The 20,242-nt window shown below is 42.4% G+C and overlaps 1 protein-coding gene across 1 annotated transcript in view; it reads left to right on the top strand.

The window, feature by feature from the left end:
- Positions 1-11,711, top strand: part of DPH5 (diphthamide biosynthesis 5) — a 65,971-nt gene extending 54,260 nt beyond the window's left edge. The window contains exon 7 of the mRNA XM_089686587.1: positions 9,828-11,711. Coding sequence (XP_089542713.1) covers positions 9,828-10,066 — 239 coding nt within the window. The 3' untranslated portion in view covers positions 10,067-11,711. The remainder of the gene's footprint in view (positions 1-9,827) is intronic.
- Positions 11,712-20,242: the final 8,531 nt, after the last annotated feature.

Raw genomic sequence — 20,242 nt, 5'->3', positions numbered from 1 at the left:
ATTAGTGGAATATAAAAATGAATGTGTTTTTATTCTACGCATATCTTCATTCACTGACTGTCCCAACTGTTGCCCCCCACCCCCCTTCCTAGTTTAGTGTGTGTGTGTGTATGTGTATATATATATATATATATATATATATATATATATATATATATATATATATATATACACACACACACACACATGTATGTATATATATATATATATATATATATACACACACACACACACACACATATATACATTTTATATTGGATAGGTACCAAAACTGAGAAAATATACTAGCATTCGTATTTTATTGTTGTTTAAAGCTAGGATACGAGTTAGTCATTGTACACTGCTACTGCTGAAATCTAATACTCACTTGTGTCAGGGTGTTGAGATGGCCATACATGGTTAGATTTTCGTTCGGATGTTGATAGAGAAATCTTTCAGCAGAACATTCTTTCTCGCAATCATTGAGTCAACTAATGTCATTTAAATGCCCTATAAAATTTCACCCAGACCAGCTATTTCAGTGGAATTTTATACAAATTAAACAGGTTTCATTACAATATGTATGATTTTCCCAAATGGAAACCACACACACAGTTAGAAATTCATCTGTTTGAGAAATGTTTTCCTTCCCGTATCTTCAAATTTTCTCGACCCCACTGACTATTAGAAAATTAAATTCCAGAAACTACATTTTGAATCAAAATTCTACTTGTACTTGGCCAACTTTAGACTGGAAATTCTTTTGTCTGTCCAGCATTCAGATTTGCAAGTACAACAGATCGGTATGCTTAAACTATCTCCTAGTCTTTGCTAAAGTGGAAGTAAAGTCACAGAAATACCTCCTCATTCCAGCAATGTAGTGATTAAATCTCTAGCCAGCTGCTGTCATCTTCCCCCTGGCTACTTTGGGTGCTGGGTTTTTGGCCTTTTGATTGGCTGGTCGGGGAATGAAGTCATCCTTGCAGGCGACGCTCAGTGTGCATTCAGTAGAGGACTGTGAGCAGGCTGGTAAGTGTTTGTCATTGTAGAAGAGACATAGCAGATCTCTTACGCAATAAAAAGCTGCCTGCTGTTCCCTGTCAAGTCTGGAGAATAAAAATAGGGGAATATTTCACTGTCTAATTTACTTTGTACTAGGCAGAAAAGGGGTTAGTTTGTGACCCCCGATTTTCCCGAGAAACGATTGTCTATATCTGATGTAGTATTAGGCTACCTAAGCTGTGAGTGCACCTTGCCATGTGATGAAGCACAGGTGGCAGTTGGACATGAAAGTGCACCAAGTAATGAAAAAAATATTTATTTTTATTTACCTTCCTTTTAACTGGTATGCTTACATATTAGTTGTTAATATCTTGGGGTGAGTGGGCAACTAAATTTACCCAACCTGGTCAATCAACATTTGCTGCAAGACGTAGTGTATTCAGGAGTGGCTGTCAGGCAGAACATACCTTTATGTTTATTTATTTCAGGTACTTGTATAGCGCCGTCAATTTACACAGTGCTTTACATATATATTGTACATTCACATCAGTCCCTAACCCTCAAGGGGTGTACAATCTAAGGTCCCTAACTCACATTCTCACATACACATACTAGGGCCAATTTAGGCAGGGTCTAATTTACCTACCAGCATGTCTTTGGAGCGTGGGAGGAAATCGGAGTACCCGGTGGTAACCCATGCAGGCACAGGGAGAACATGCAAACTCCAAGCAGGTGGTGCCGTGGTTGGGATTCGAACCAGCGACCCTAGTACTGCCAGGTGGAAGTGCTAACCATTTAGCTACTGTGCTAGATTCCCACCAGTTGTGGTAGGACTGCATTGGGTGGCTATTCCAGCACAGTCCCATCACAAGGCAAAATGCCTTGTCCCCTACCTACCTGGCCAGATCGTACCATTGCGTTGTGGTGGTGTGAGCTGGTCATAAGTACCGTATCCACTACATTTTTTCAACGCAGTGTGAGGAAAGGCACCCTACTGCAGTCAGCTGCATTGTAATGCAGCGAACTGATGTAAATGTACCCTTACTGGTGACTGCAAGCCAACAGGATCATGCCAGCAGGATAAGCAGTAAAGTACAAGGTAATTTAGTGCCGCAGTGGATTTGCATTGGACATTTACTGCTCATTCTCAAGGGTTTGGCTTTACTGGTGAGGTAATTGACATTGAGGCACGTAGGTCAGCTTTTACACTGTAACTTTTTTTTTAGGGTTTTTTTGTGCTTTATGCATATAACATTGTAATCAAATATAGGTTTTGCAAAATATTATTGGGGCATGTCAGTTTCCAGCATTAGAAGGGTCACAGTACCGTGACAGCTCCGTGTTTCCTTCCGTGCTTCACATTTGAATGTTTTACATACACATACTTTGGCGTGCTAATGCCACATCCTGTATTAGATCAGGGACACACCCAGGTCGCCAGGACTGAGAAAACATCTTTACAGATACAATACAAAACTGAGCTTCCTGCACCCTTAGATGGCAAAACCACTGATGAGCTCCTCACTATCAAAGAGGACAGGACATGTCTGACCTTCTAGAGCAGTGATGGCGAACCTTTTTGAGCCCGAGTGCCCAAACTGCAACCCAAAACCAACTTATTTCTTTCAAAGTGCCAACACTGCAATGAAACCTGAATATCGAGCTTTTGGTTTAGAAAAAACAACTCGTACAGTAGTGCAAACTAATTAACAGTACAGGGATGACCAGAGACTGCGGACACAGTACAGGGATGACCAGAGACTGCGGACACAGTACAGGAGATGACCAGAGACTGCGGACACAGTACAGGGATGACCAGAGACTGCGGACACAGTACAGGGATGACCAGAGACTGCGGACACAGTACAGGGATGACCAGAGACTGCAGACAGTACAGGGATGACCAGAGACTGCGGACACAGTACAGGGATGACCAGAGACTGCGGACAGTACAGGGATGACCAGAACTGCGGACAGTACAGGGATGACCAGAGACTGCGGACACAGTACAGGGATGACCAGAGACTGCGGACAGTACAGGGATGACCAGAACTGCAGACAGTACAGGGATGACCAGAGACTGCGGACACAGTACAGGGATGACCAGAGACTGCGGACACAGTACAGGGATGACCAGAGACTGCGGACACAGTACAGGGATGACCAGAGACTGCGGACACAGTACAGGGATGACCAGAGACTGCGGACACAGTACAGGAGATGACCAGAGACTGCGGACAGTACAGGGATGACCAGAGACTGCGGACAGTACAGGGATGACCAGAGACTGCGGACACAGTACAGGGATGACCAGAGACTGCAGACACAGTACAGGGATGACCAGAGACTGCGGACACAGTACAGGGATGACCAGAGACTGCGGACACAGTACAGGGATGACCAGAGACTGCAGACACAGTACAGGGATGACCAGAGACTGCAGACACAGTACAGGGATGACCAGAGACTGCGGACAGTACAGGGATGACCAGAGACTGCGGACAGTACAGGGATGACCAGAGACTGCGGACAGTACAGGGATGACCAGAGACTGCGGACAGTACAGGGATGACCAGAGACTGCGGACAGTACAGGGATGACCAGAGACTGCGGACAGTACAGGGATGACCAGAGACTGCGGACACAGTACAGGGATGACCAGAGACTGCAGACACAGTACAGGAGATGACCAGAGACTGCAGACACAGTACAGGAGATGACCAGAGACTGCGGACACAGTACAGGGATGACCAGAGACTGCGGACACAGTACAGGGATGACCAGAGACTGCGGACAGTACAGGGATGACCAGAGACTGCGGACACAGTACAGGGATGACCAGAGACTGCGGACACAGTACAGGAGATGACCAGAGACTGCGGACAGTACAGGGATGACCAGAGACTGCGGACACAGTACAGGGATGACCAGAGACTGCGGACAGTACAGGGATGACCAGAGACTGCGGACAGTACAGGAGATGACCAGAGACTGCGAACAGTACAGGAGATGACCAGAGACTGCGGACAGTACAGGAGATGACCAGAGACTGCGGACACAGTACAGGGATGACCAGAGACTGCGGACACAGTACAGGGATGACCAGAGACTGCGGACAGTACAGGGATGACCAGAGACTGCGGACACAGTACAGGAGATGACCAGAGACTGGGGACACAGTACAGGGATGACCAGAGACTGCGGACAGCACAGGGATGACCAGAGACTGCGGACAGCACAGGGATGACCAGAGACTGCGGACAGCACAGGGATGACCAGAGACTGCGGACAGCACAGGGATGACCAGAGACTGCGGACAGCACAGGGATGACCAGAGACTGCGGACAGCACAGGGATGACCAGAGACTGCGGACAGCACAGGGATGACCAGAGACTGCGGACAGCACAGGGATGACCAGAGACTGCGGACAGCACAGGGATGACCAGAGACTGCGGACAGCACAGGGATGACCAGAGACTGCGGACAGCACAGGGATGACCAGAGACTGCGGACAGCACAGGGATGACCAGAGACTGCGGACAGTACAGAGATGACCAGAGACTGCGGACCTTTGGGGAGGGAGGGGGAGCGGGTACCTGAATTTGACAGGTACCCGCTCTTACTTCCGCAGAGTTTTTTTTTTTTTATCTTACCTGTTCCTCGATCCAGCCGCGCGCTGTCTTTCCGGCTTCTGTAGTGTGGGCGCTCGTCGGACAGCCGGATGCCCAGTGCGCATGCGCGAGAAGCGCTGCGCTTTGTGATTGGTCCGGCGGCTTCTGGGATCTGTCATGTGTCCCAGGTACCGCCTTACCATTCACAAACAGCACTGCTTCTTGTGCATGCGCACTTGGGACCCGGCTGTCACGCACACTACAGCCGGGAAGACAGCGCGCCGCTGGATTCTCCTGGCGTGCCCACAGATAAGGCTCGGCGTGCCGGCTGTGGCACGCGTGCCACGGGTTCGCCATCACTGTTCTAGAGGAATCTCAGGCTTAGAGGATGAGGTCTCATTGATGGAAGTGTCAGGCTGTGTTCTTTCCGATACTTTATTCTCATCTACTGATGTTAGATTATTATGTCTTCATGTTCTTGAACAATGTGCCTCCTCAAATTATAACTAAACCCTGGTTCACGGTCCAGAATTCGCATCAGTTTATGTGGGAATTCCGCACTGCATCACAATCGCACCCCGTTCATGCAAACTGCTGCGGGTGTGTATGTTAACAACACTCCGAAAGAGGTCCGCAAAACGCGGTGCGATGTGCAGAATCCAATCGCATAGGTGTGAATACCCATGCGATCCGATTCTATTGCGGACCCAAAAAAGGGTCCTGCATCTTTTTGCTGCGGTGCGATTAGAGCCATACAAAATGTATGACTCCGCACACAAATCACATGTGATTTGCACAGGAATGTGGTGCGGTTCCTGTACGAATCACATGTGATATAACACACCACATGTATATGAACGCAGGCTAAAGGCAAAACTTTTTTTTTTTTTTTAAAGATTTGGATACACTGACGAGGGGATAGAAGCACTGTCAGGTCTTTATTGCTGTTGATGCCTCAGAGATTCACTTTCTATGATAGTCCTGATCACCAATGTAACCAGAAATGTAAGTGGAGGTAAATCCAAAATTTTGAGAGCAGGAATAGACTGAAGTCTTCAAATGGGGACACTTGTTCCATGACAACTAAGAGAGGATTTCCTTTACAGTGCAAAGATATCCTCTCACTTCCTACACTTTCTTCAGACAAGTGAAGGGAAATCTCCCTAATGAGATACAAATGGCAAAAAACCTAACTGTGGTTTTACCCCTGCTCTACTGTATCTAAAATTAAAAAAAAAAGTTTGCTTTTAGTTATACTGTACGATTTTACAGGTGATGACCCGTATTACTGTTATCTGTGTATTAACAGATTTAGTAAGAAGGGTTTTCTGTTTTCAAAAATAAATTGTCAAATCTCTTTGGTATCACTGGCCCTCTTAGAATCCGTCCTTGTTAGTGGTTCCCTTTGTAGAAAATACAGAAGAAATCGCTTTTACTCAGAAGCTCATTGCTGTCAGTGCGTTTCTTAGCAGGGGCTGCCTTGCAGCAAAAAACTGCAGTTTTTCAATGTTGCTTAAAATGTTTTCCGACTTTTGCACCCAAATTGATATAACACCTACTTTATATTTTAAGTGTTCTCATTCACGCAGCATAACTTAAAAAGAAAAAATTAAAAAAATTTTAACTTTTTATAGATATTCTTTTTCTGGACCCTCCAGCACTTTAAAATTCTACTAATTCTCTTTATGAGGGGACTGGGCAGCTATGTTTGCCATACTGGACTGTCTTTTCTGTGCAAGCATATCTCATCAGATGTAACTCAATTTGAACACTGTCCTAAAAAATGTTAACATGGTTATAGACCATTACATATAATACCCAATTAAATTACTACCCTCAGGTGATACACAGAGGAAACAAATCCTCTTACTTAAACTCTACCTGTTTATACGCAGTCTTGTCTCCTCTACATCTGTTCAAAGTCCAGAATTTCTACAGCTTGTTTGAGCTTCCAGAAAGCAGGGAGTGGGGAGAAATTACACTAGAGCTGATTGGAGGGAAGGGACACACCCCCTTCACACAGCACACAAGAACAGAGCTGAGGTTGTCAATCACAGGCTGTGTGCTGGAGCTCCCTCCCATCACCATTTTTCTCTTGGTGTCAGGATAACTCGTCAGAATTGACTCTGATGCTGAAAACAAAGAAACAAGGCAGCAGACAGAAATGGCACTTAGTGCTCTGGATTGAGACAAGTACACACTATAGAGGGATATGCTTTGTTAGTTTTTCATTTCTGAGGTTTACAAACACTTTAAAGGCTTAAGCCTAGTACACACGATCAAAAAATTGAACAAAAACATACCGCTTTCAAAGCGATCGTACGATAATCTGATTGTTAGTACACAGCTTTCATCTGAAATTAGTCGAAGGGACAAGCACGAACATTTTTCATGTACTAAAGCAGGTTGTACAATTTTTGTTTAATTTAGTACAGTTTCATCCAAAAACACAATACAAATACATTACATCACATCCAAATTTTTATTCTGTATGAAGGTAAAAGAATTTTCATAACTTTAGTAACCTCTTCCCTTTTAATATGAGACTAGCATGCAAAAAAAAAAAGGGACCATTATTCGTCCAATATTCTCATCATGTATACGGGGCTTTAGAAGCCAGGTCTCTTGCATTGTGTTTTTATTGGGAGGAGATTCCTCCTGCCCTTAGAACAGACTCATTCTGTTCAAAAATCCTAGACGTCAGCTATGATACCTTCTCCTAAAAAACATTTAAACAGCAAGAAATATTTTTTTAGATAAATGAGAACACAGAACAGACATATAGTGGGGTTTTCTGAAATTTTAAATGCAAGAGTAGAAATACACTATAATTTTTACCTTCATACAGCTGATTAATGACACACCCCATTGATCAGCACTGGCCATGAGGCTTTTCCATTTTCTTGCTGAAAGTAGACATCTACTTGAACAAGTCCAGAGAACAAAGATAATGCACAGAGTGCAGCTAACCATGGCTAGCAATACGATTTCACCTTCCATCAGCTCATACCAGCCAGAAATGAAAATTGGTTTTGTTATTGGTTGCTATGGGTTATTGTTCATTTCTGTTTTGTTAATAGATAAGCCCAGAGTATGATCACATCTTGCTATGTCAATGCATTAGTGGTGGTAAGCTCAAAAGGAGGACACTTAGCAGCTTAAAAGAAGTTGGCAAGGCAAGATATTTTACTGAAGAGATTTAGCCTGGGTCTAGACTGATGCGGTGTGTCACATTGCATGTGATTCGCATTTGAACCGCAACGCATTCCTGTGCAAATCACATATGATTTCTGTGCGGTGCAATTTGAACCATATGTTTTGTATGGCTCAAATCGCACCGAATCTGCACCAAAAAATTGTAGGACCCTTTTTTTGTCCGCACCAGAATCGGATCGCCTGGGTGTTCACACCCATGCAATGCGATTCTGGACATCACACTGCGTTTTGTGGACTGATTTTGGGGTGTCATTAACATACACACCCGCAGCAGTTCGTGTGAACGGGGTGCGATTATGATGCGGAGCGGAAATCGTACAGAAACTCATGTGAATTTGGCACCACATCAGTGTGAACCTGGGCTTAAATGAGGAAATTTACTATTATGCAGTTTCTGGACAGACACTGAGCACTAGCCGGCATCATCAAAGAAAACCAAGAGCTGCACATGGCTCATGTACTACTGCTTAGATACCACTGGCCATTTCTGGGCCACCAAAATCATTTATAGGCCTCAACATCCCTCATTCAACTATGTCCAGATGATTACTGATTACCCATCTGTGACAAACGCAGTGCCCGACCTGCCCTTCTCACTAACCACGTGACAAAGGACCAGCCAATCTCACATCGCGCTGTCACTCGCGTAACAATGCCACTCTCAGCTGCACCCTACACAAAGTTTTTTAGCTCCTGGGACCACAATCTATGTGCCAGCAGCCTGAGAGCGATTGTCACTGGGTTACTTAATTATGCAATTAACCCTACAAACTCCAAACTGCCACCAGATAGCTTTGGGACTGTCAACCCTTTACAATGTTAGCAAGAACAAACATGAACAATGAACGTCTGTAACACACACTGTCACCACGGACAGGTATATTCAGAGGATTATTACATACGGTAGCACTCTTCAAGAGACAGGGATACTTTAGTTTGCATTAAAAGCCTTAGAGATAATTTTAACACTTTTCAAAATAGGGTTTATTAATGAAAAGGTCAAATGGTGCAATTAAAATATTTACAGAAAGGGATGTTACAAAGAAATAAAGAGAACAGTAAAGAAATAAAAGAAAGGAGTTAAGACAGTCCTGGTTTTAGCAGAGTCCAATTGTTCAAGCAAAAACGTTGCCTTGGCTCTTAAGTCCGCTAAGACTTTCCTTGTTTGATGTTAAACTAGAGCTCAATCTTAACAAGTCTTGTCAGTCCCTTTCTATGACATCAAGGGGGTGTGGACAGAGACCAACTCACCAATAATCCGGTTTAATAGATTGGTGCTAGGAGGTCACCACATTTATGACCAAGTCCCAACTACAGTTTTACATTAATATTAATAACTTCCAATACATGCAAGTGGTATTCTAGCAACTGGCAGATTAATATTCAGAATTATATTTCGAACCCAGGGATACTAAACACAGCGTACCTTGTCACCCAGGAGGCAGGAGACTGTTATCTCCCCTTTCCTATGTGCTAACATAGTTATGTATGACCTTGATTTGTTCGGTATAATATTCCTCATTCAAATATATACCTAATATTAATGTGGCCTGTTCCTGTTGAATTGTTAAGTTGTAGAATTATTATTATTGGGGAATTGTGGAGTTTTATGGCAGGCTCTGCATTCCCAGAGCCTTAATGGCATTACAGGTCATGTGTGATGGCTTGACTGAGTTGTTATTGTTTTACGATAGGGCAGAGGAAAGTGTTTTCCATGGTTAGTGGAAACCAACATCCTGCCAAAACTAATTAGCAGTTCCTCTGTGTTTTAATTAAGATAAGAGTTTCTTTTGAAGTTTAAGTTACAGCTACAAATTCCAGTTTTCAGGAGGGAGGAGAAGAGGAAGATCATTGCTCATGAAAAACAAAAATGCTGAGACCTTAACAAAATGGCATGTCACGTACAGGTTCCATGTCCCTATTGCGCACTATCGTTACACCATCTACTTGATAATGTATTTGTTTTACTGGTTCTCTTTATGAAATACACATTAACAATAATCCACTTGCTTCCCCAGCTCTGACCGAGAACACAATTTGCGTGGGTCTGGCTCGAGTAGGGGCGTCTGACCAACACATTGCAGCGGGCACCCTGCAGCAGCTCAGTACGGTTGATTTTGGAGCCCCTCTTCATTCATTGGTGATCAGCGGCTGCATGCACCCCCTGGAACTGGACATGCTCAGACTCTTTGCTGTGGACCCCTCTTGTTTTGATCAGATTAATGTAGAGGACAGCTCAACATATCTGTCTTCCTAGGCACTTTGTGAAAACAAGCAGTACATCACTGTTCAAACTGCAGCAGCTACCCCGTGTGTGTGTGTGTATGTGTGACAGCAAACCGTGCTTTGTATTTGTGCCAATGTGCTACTGTGTCCCTCTAACCAGTATAGCCATATACTAGGGGTGCACCAGATTCACGTGTTTGCCTTTATTTAGTGAACTTGTGTAAAGAGCAGATTTGTACAGCTAGTAATAGAAGCCAATCAGAAGTCGGCTTTTAGCTGTTTAGCGTAGTCACAAGGACTAAAGACATGGATTAACTGCACAAGTTGCTCCATTTTGCACACTGCTCTTTGCCTCATTATATAAAGGCTTTTAAGCACAAACAGTACTATCAAAATTTAACCGTACAAAGAATGGAGGTGTGCAGCAACCAATGAGAAATCAGCGTAGAGTAGGCTAACGTAATGGTTGCTGTGACACAACACTGGTTGGGAACTGTTCTGTTCTGCAGTAAAGCAGATTGCATTCTGAATTGAATATCATACATATTCCTCTAAGGACAGTAGGCTAAGCTGATGGATCTGCAGAGGCATTCATTATTGGACCAAGTTGCCTGAGCTGTTATGCAGAACTGTATGTACTGGTAATGCTGCTGCTGATAGTTCTACATTTAAATCCCAACTCCGACCAAAATTTCAGTTTGAGGCTCGGTTCACACTATAGAAACGCAGTCCAAATGCCTACCGGATGTAATTCTGCATTCGTGTTTTTGACACGCTCCAGTGCATTTTTTAATGCGTTTTTGACGTATTCCATTGCATTTTTATGCATTCCAGCTCATTTTCCCCCTCTCCTTTTTTTCAATTTAAATAGGGACTTGTGCATTTTTGGTGCATTCCGGTGTGTTTTTTATACGTTTTACCGCGTTCCAGTACAGTTCTGTGCAGAAAAAATGCAGCCTGCTCTATTGTTTTTCTGCAACCGAAACGCACTGGAATTGCAAGCACTGATGTGAACTATGACATTGACAGCCATATAACCTACTTTCTGCGCGTTTTGGATGCAGAAAAAAAGCAACTGTAACGCATGTAGTGTGAACTGGCCCTGAGTGAGAGTGAGAACCTCTGTCTGATTTTTATTCTAGCCTGTGTCTCTATTAGAGAGATTTGCTCTCACTTCCTGTCCCAGTGACATGGTGCCACAAGGATTGGAAGCAATGGGAGATCCTTTAGAGAAGGACAGAGACGGCAACAAAGGCACGTGTATTTAGTGGGATTTGAAGTGAGGAAGGGTTAGAATATCTGTTAGGTTTTTGTTGTTCTCTTGTGCTATCCTGTCCCAGTGACATACACACCCATTCTCATTTCATTCCATACTGGCAGTGAGACAGGAATTCAGGGGAAATGTCTACAAAGAGGACACAGCAATAGAAACTTGACAAGGGTTTGAACTTTTTTTCTGCTCCTATCAAAACTGTTGCTGGAGTTGGGTTTGAAAAGAATGTGGTGCATCCATAATATATGTCAAGGCACTTTAATATAGATCCTTTCCATCTTGTTCACTATACACTGCCCCCCCCCCCCGGTACATTATTACCAAACACAGGCATTCTTCAAAACCGTGTGTTCATATTACAGAGCTATTGCTTAAGTTAATAAAAAGTCACATTTTCAAATATTGTATGTTTCTTGTGTGTTTATTTGTGTTAATTTTTGAGCCATTATTATGCTATCAATTATAAACGAGGGATATTTAGATAAAAATTCTCTGCAGCAAACAAAATCTAATCTAATGTTTTTTTGTTTTTTGTTGTTTTTTTTAACGTGTAATGTATGTCTGGGCAAACGTTAAAAAAAAAAAAAATATATATATAAAAATAAACATGGATAGGCACTAAACCAACCATGCAACAAAAGAGAGCAAGTCAATTCTCAGCACCATCTAACAATTATTAGTCCTATACCAAATGTAATGATATGGGACTCTCAACAACATACAGTTAGGTCCATATATATTTGGACACAGGCATAATTTTAGATTTTTCAGGTATTTACCAAAACATATTCAAGCTATAGTTATATAATGGATATGGGCTGAAAGTGCACACTCTCAGGTTTAATTTGAGGGTATGCACATCCAAATCAGGTGAACGGTGCAGGAATTACAACAGTCTGCATATGTACCTCCCACTTGTTAAGGGACCAAAAGTAATGGGACAATTGGCTTCTCAGCTGTTCCATGGCCAGGTGTGTGTTATTCCCTCATTATCCCAATTACAATGAGCAGATAAAAGGTCCAGAGTTCATTTCAAGTGTGCTATTTGCATTTGGAATCTGGAAGGCTAAAAAAACAAAACAAACCCATCAGAGAGATAGCAAAAACATTAGGCGTGGCCAAAACAGCTGTTTGGAACATTCTTAAAAAGAAGGAACGCACCGGTGAGCTCAGCAACACCAAAAGACCCGGAAGACCACGGAAAACAACTGTGGTGGATGACCGAAGAATTCGTAACCTGGTGAAGAACACACCCTTCACAACAGTTGGCCAGATCAAGAACACTCTCCAGGAGGTAGGTGTATGTGTGTCAAAGTCAACAATCAAGAGAAGACTTCACCAGAGTGAATACAGAGGGTTCACCACAAGATGTAAACCATTGATGAGCCTCAAAAACAGGAAGGCCAGATTAGAGTTTGTTAAACGACATCTAAAAAAGCTTTCACAGTTCTGGAACAACATCCTATGGACAGATGAGACCAAGATCAACTTGTACCAGAGTGATGGGAAGAGAAGAGTATGGAGAAGGAAAGGAACTGCTCATGATCCTAAGCATACCGCCTCATCATTGAAGCATCAACATACAGTTGGGTCCATATATATTTGGACACAGGCACAATTTTAGATTTTTCAGGTATTTACCAAAACATATTCAAGCTATAGTTATATAATGGATATGGGCTGAAAGTGCACACTCTCAGGTTTAATTTGAGGGTATGCACATCCAAATTGGAGGAAGGGTTTAGGAATTACAGCTCTTAAGAGCAGCCATCCCCCCTTTATCAAGAGACCAAAAGTAATTGGACAATTGAATATAATCATAAATAAAATGTTCATTTTTAATATTTTGTTGAGAATCCTTTACTGGCAATGACTGCCTGAAGTCTGGAACCCATGGATATTAGCAAAGACTGGGTTTCCTCCTTTCTGATGCTTTGCCAGGCTCTAACTGCTGCTGTCTTCAGTTGTTCTTTGTTTGTGGGTCTTTCTGCCTTTAGTTTTGCCTTCAGCAAGTAAAATGTACGCTCAATTGGGTTGAGATCAGGTGATTGACTCGGCCATTGCAGAATATTCCACTTCTTTTCCTTCAAAAGCTCCTGGGTTGCTTTTGCAGTGTGTTTTGGATCATTGTCCATCTGTACTGTGAAGCACCGTCCAATCAATTTTGCTGCATTTATGCTGAATCTGGGCTGACAGTATATCTGTAAACACTGCAGAATTCATCCGGCTGCTTCTGTCTTCTGTCACATTATCAATAAACACCAATGACCCAGTGCCACTGCAAGCCATGCATGCCCATGCCATCACACTGCCTCTACCATGTTTTACAGATGACGTTGTGTGCTTTGGATCATGAGCTGTTCCAAGCCTTCTCCACACCTTTTTTCTTCCCATCATTCTAGCAGTACTTCTCCCCTCTACATGCACATTAACCTGTTCTTTATCCCATCTGTTGATCCTGCCATAAATCCATAGTGCTCCTAACTTCCTGTACAATCTACCTCTGTTGCACTGAAATCTCAGTCGGTGTTATCAGCCCTGCCGAGTTCTCCTCTGCGGCTGTGAAACAAATATAATTTATTATAGAGGGGGAGGTGTTCTGTAGTCCACCAGAAGAGAACTGAGCAGGGCAAATGACACTGCTTGAGATTCCAGCACAGAAGAGGCAATGTGCTTACTAGACTTCTGGTAGGTCAGCGGAAACGGGCTCACTGGACTTCTGGTAGGTCAACAGTTATTTTTCTGTAGCATTTTTAAAAGCATAAGACAGGACAAATGTGCATGTATTAGAGATATGTATATATTTTTTTTTATTTGCCCAGATATGCACTTTAATATAACCACATGTTTTTTCTTCTCTTTAATGTAGTGTTTATCACCACAAAAGGGAAGAGTACCAGCTTGTATGAAGGAGTGTCTCTGTGCTGTAAATGTCAATAGACCACATGTCTGCAAGCTGGCTGGTAATTGTAAATACTAGAGTTGGTAAGCCATAGTTTCATTTAAAATGAGAAACATATTCACCACACTAACTTTATTAGACATACAAATACAGATTTGTCTCTCATCTCTAAGCTGTTGAACCATTATAATAATCAAATATGTATAGAAATGCAGTTCTTGTATCGGGGCAGTGTTGTCCATTACAGGGCTGGGCATTCTATATTATATATACAAATGTTCCTGCCTACACAGCAGTATTATTTGCACAGTCACTGTGATTGAAGATGTTGCTGTTGCAATGCTTATGTGGTTTTGGTGGTCATGGCATATTTTGTTTTCTTTATTTTGTGTATTGAACTTCCTAATGCACTGTTGATTCCCTTTTTACTGTATTTTGTTTTCTTTTTTTACGTTTATGAAATTCTCTTTTCAACAAGGGGAAAAGGTTTTACACGTGGTTCCTCCATCTGTTGTTAGTGTGTTTCTATAAATCAGCTGCTCAGTTCAATGTCAGGACGACAATGACTAATTATTGCATAAAAAAAGAAATGTATACACTCACTGACCACTTTATTAGGTACACCTTGCTAGTACCGGGTTGGGCCCCCTTTTGCCTTCAGAACTGCCCTAATTCTTTGTGGTATATATTCAACAAGGTGTTGTAAACATTATTCAGAGATTTTGGTCTATATTGGCTTGAGTTATGGTTACCTTTCTTTCATCTCAAACCAGTCTGCCCATTCTCCTCTGGCCTCTGACATCAACAAGGAATTTTTGTTCACACAGTTGCCGCTCACTGGATATTTTCTCTTTTTTGGACCATTCTCTGTAAACCCTAGAGATGTTTCTGCGTGAAAATCCCAGTAGATTGTCATTTTTTTAAATACGCAGACAAGCCCGTCTGGCACCAACAACTATTCCACGTTAAAAGTCACTTAAATACCCTTTCTTCCCCACTCTGATGCTCAGTTTAAACGTAAGTCGTCTTCACCATGTCTAGATGCCTAAATGCATTGAGTTACTGCCTTGTGATTGGCTGATTAGCAATTTGTGTTTTCAAGCAATTAAACAGGTAAACCTAATAAGGTGAGTGTGTGTGCATGTGTAATATATGTATATATATCCACACACATAGAGTATGTACTGTGTATGTATATACAGTGAATATAAATAGTCTACACACCCCTGTTAAAATGGCAGGTTTCCGTGATGTAAAAAAATTAGACAAAGATAAATAATTTCAGAACTTTTTCCATCTTTAATGTGACCTATAAACTGTACAACTCAATTGAAAAACAAACTGATACCTTTTGGGGGAGGAGTAAACATAAACTAAAATAATGTGGTTGCATAAATGTGCACTCCCTGTTATAACTGGGGATGTTGCGGTGTTCAGAATTAGGCAATCACATGCAAATCATGTTAAATAGGAGTCAGTACACACCTGCCATCATTTACAGTGCCTCTGATTTACCCTAAATAAAGTTCAGCTGTTCTAATAGGTCTTTCCTGACATTTTCCTAGTCGCATCCTACAGGAAAAGCCATGGTCCGCAGAGAGCTTCCAAAGCATCAGAGGGATCTCATTGTTAAAAGGTATCAGTCAGGAGAAGGGTACTAAATAATTTCCAAGGCATTAGATATACCATGGAACACATTGAAGACAGTCATCAAGTGGAGAAAATATGGCGCAACGGTGACATTACCAAGAACTGGACGTCCCTCCAAAATTGATGAAAAGATGAGAAGAAAAGTGGTCTGAGTGGCTGCCAAGAGGCCTACAGTAGCATTAAAGGAGCTGCAGGAATATCTGTCAAGTACTGGCTGTGTGGTACATGTGACAACAATCTCCCGTATTCTTCATATGTCTGGGCTATGGGGCAGAGTGGCAAGACGGAAGCCTTTTCTTAAGAAAAACATCCAAGCCTGGCTAAATTTTGTGAAAACACATCTGAAGTCTCCCAAAAGCATGTGGGAACATGTGTTTATGGTCTGATGAAACCAAGGTTGAAGATTTTGGCCATAATTCCAAAAGATATGTTTGGCGCAAAAACAACACTGCACATCACCGAAATAACACCATACCCACAGTGAAGCATGGTGGTGGCAGCATCATGTTTTGAGTTTTTTTTTTTGTTATTCAGCTTGAACTGGGGCCTTAGTCGAGGTAGAGGGAATTATAAACAGTTGCAAATACCAGTCAATATTGGCACAAAACCTTCAGGCTTCTGCTAGAAAGCTGAACATGAAGAGGAACTTCATCTTTTAGCATGACAACGACCCAAAGCATACATCCAAATCAACAAAGGAATGACTTCATCAGAAGATTAAAGTTGTGGAATGGCCCAGCCAGAGCCCTGACCTGAATCCGATCGAAAATCTGTGGGGTGATCTGAAGAGGGCTGTGAACAGGAGATGCCCTCGCTATCTGACAGATTTGGAGTGTTTTTGCAAGGAAGAGTGGGCAAATATTGCCAATTCAAGTGCTGGAATCAAATCAAAAGGTGCTTCAACAAAGTATTAGTTTAACAACTTGCCTACCGGGCACTTGTTACCCCCTTCCTGCCCAGGCCAATTTTCAGCTTTCAGCACTGTCGCACTGAATGACAATTGAGCGGTCATGGAACACTGTACCCATATGACATTTTTATCATTTTTTTCACACAAATAGAGCGTTCTCATGGTGGTATTTAATCACCACTGGATGTTTTTTATTTTTTGCGCTATAAACAAAAAAAAGCAAAAAATTTGAAAACAGGTAATTTTTACCCTTCACTGATCTGCATTGATGAGCTTGCACTGATGGGCACTGATAAGCAGCAATGATGGGCACTGATATGCAGCAATGAAGGATGGCACTGACTGGCAGCATTGCTGGACACTGATGGGTGGCACTGCTGGGCACAGGTGGGTGGCACTGCTGGGCACTGATCATTTCTGACAATTGCCGGTTATTGGCAGTACTTTCCTCACGCTGTGAGAGCGTGAGGAAAGTGCAGTTGACAACCGGCAACTGCATTTACCCAGTGATCTGTGTCATTGGACACAGCTGATCATGTGGTAAAAGACTACAAGGAGGGTAGGACAACTTCACCTGTCAAATTTGGGTACCCCGCTCCCCAAAGGTCCCCTTTTTGGGTGGAGCTCCACTTTAAAGTTATAGTTGTGGACACAGAGGGGCTTCTCAACAAGCCTAGTTGCCATGCAAATTTGGACTGTCACGCCTGGGTGTATGGCAGACAGGAGGAGAACATCCTGTTTGTCCTTCCTCTTCACTGCAAGCAATTCATCATTTCTCAAGCAGACTTTCTCCCCCTTTCTTAGTTGGGTATTTACAATCCATTGGAGGAATCACCGGCGATTATGTTACGCAGTAGTGCATGAGCCACTTCCAAGATTGTATAAATGTCTAAATAGTGGCACGCTTGTATAAAAATTGTCCACAGATAAGCTTTACCCCTTACGGAACAAGGGTGACATCGAGTCCCAAACTATCTTGCCACTGCTCCCCAAGTAGTCTGGGCATCCAGGAGGCTCCACGTGACTATCTTTTCGCTCATAAATCTGAAAATTACACGTATAGCCTGTTGCCCTCTTACAGAGCTTATACATTTTAACCCCAGATCTGGCATGCTTGCTGGAGAGATACTGTTTCAATGCAAGGCGGGCAGAAAAATTAACAAATGGCTCATCTATGCAAATGTTTTGTTGGGGCATATATACATCTGTATATTTCTATTTAAGGTGGTTTTTGAGGGCCGAATTTTGTGGAGCCAAACTTATTCAGGGTCACCCCAAGGGCGACAGAGTGTATATTGAAATGCTTAAATCACATTATATTCTCATATTTATGCCTGGCTATGGCAGCAGAGAACACGAGCATGTGATGAATCGGGTCTGTGGAACAATATGACTGCGACTCATTCTTTTTAGTAATGGCCATGTTAAAAATTTTAAACTCGGAAATTGTGATAGGTTTCCATGCGAATGGTCTGGCAAGGCTTAAATTTGGGTTGGTGGCGATGTACTGGTCAGCATATAATTTTTTTTGGTCCACAATCCATCGATTCAGATCTTCCATGAAAAACAACTCAAGAAAACCAAGGGTTAGTTAAATTTGCAGTTTCCATCTGAATTCCAGGTTTTGCAGTGAATGGGGGAAGCATGGGTGCTGCAAAACCTGTGGGCTGCCAATCAGAATTTGCAAGCATGTCTGGATGGACACTATGGGTGTTCGAATTCTTGGTAGCTGCGTAAAGCTACTTATGCTAGCCACCTCCACCAGCTTGTACTGCACTTATGGGACTTGCCATGTCACCAAGTGATACTGCAGTGCTGGTATTTAAAAAGCCATGATGTACTGGTACTATGCTGCCTATGAGAATCATAATGCAATTCAAACACCTCAGCAACCTTGGCACAGGGTCAGGTACACCTGACCTTAGCAGAGACCTCTTCTCCATCGTCTGAGCTATCTGTCAGGGTGCCACTGCTCTCTACAGGTTCGTATTCTCAGCCGGATTCTGTCAGTAAGGCTTTCTTCTTGCTGTCATCTGACATATTCAGAATCCTGTAGGCCTCTTCACTACTGTACCTTTCTTTACACATTTTGTCGACTAAATTTACAGGTAACTAGTGCGACTCACGAGAAAAAAGAGTACCTGGCTGTCAGGGACTGCTTAAACCGCTCCAAAAAAATTTACCTGCTAGTGCTAGCAGAGATCAGGCCTGATCTTGTAACGCTGCAGTTTTGTGTACAGTGTATCAGAAGTGTTAGTGATCTACTGACACTGCATTTGTTGAGGGGCAGGGTTGAGTGGCTAAACACAGGTGATGCTAGGTGTCGGGCTGATCCTACTAATGCTGCTTTTTTGGGGACACTATACTATTGGTATTGGCTAGTATAGTTCTGATCTGACCAAAGATACTGCTCTGTTCAGACACTATATTAGTAATGGAAGTTTATAGTGTATATGTGAGAGTGTTCCTGCCAATCAAAGGGTTAAACATGATGGTGATAGTGTGGCGGGCAATTTGACACTATCTAGGAAGGACGCTAACACAATCTGAAGTCGCCTGTGACACTAATACAGTGATCAGTAAAAAAAATCTGTAAGATGTACTAATGACACTGGTGACAGGGCAGTGAAAGGGTTAATTGGAGGCAATCAGGGGGTAAAATGTGCCTATCTGGGTGTTTTAGTGTAAAGGTGTGCTGCTTTTTCTCTGGATCTGCTCTCTTCTCTTTCACTGGAACCGAAAAGGACTCCAGGAGAGAAGATTGCATCATTTCCTTTTTTTTTTTTTTTTTTTTTTTTATTTATTAAATTTTTCATGTTAATACAAAAACCCAAAAAAGGGAAGTAATTCTCATAGAAATAGACATTTATAACATTTCTACCTTTCCCTTACTAAAAATTCTTTTCTTTCCCATCCCACTACCCCCCCCCCTCCCACCCCTCTTCCCCCCTCCTCCCCCTCTGCAGACTCTGGCCCATTCTATTCTTTTGAGGCTTATTAATTTTTTGTTAACAACCTAGTTCATATTTTTCTATATTTCTCTTTCAATCCTGCTCTTTCCCACTTTTCCCATCTCCTGGAATAAACTTCCATCTTATCTTCTTGCATATGGTATGATCTTTCCATTCTACCTATCTGATTTACTCTATTAATCCAGTCTATCTCCTTCGGTACCTCAGCTTTCCACCAAAACTTGGGTATCAACCCTTTCGCCGCATTCAAGAAGTACCAAATACCTGAATCTTTATATTTATTTACAGATGTCTCCACATTGTGTAGGAGGCACGTCGTTGGGTCTAATCCTATGTCAATTTCAGTTATTTCTTCAATTAATTTAACTATTATCTTCCAAAAGGCCTGGATTTTCGGACATTCCCACCATATGTGAAACACCGAGCCTATCTCTCCACATCCTCTCCAACACTTATTTGAGTTTTCCCCATTTATCTTGTGCTCTACACTCGGTGTAATA

This window comes from Staurois parvus, unplaced genomic scaffold (assembly GCF_062004578.1).
Source record: "Staurois parvus isolate SC_StPar_1 unplaced genomic scaffold, SC_StPar_1.0 ptg000402l, whole genome shotgun sequence".
NCBI lineage: Eukaryota > Metazoa > Chordata > Amphibia > Anura > Ranidae > Staurois > Staurois parvus.
This window is presented reverse-complemented; position numbering and strand designations above follow the sequence as displayed.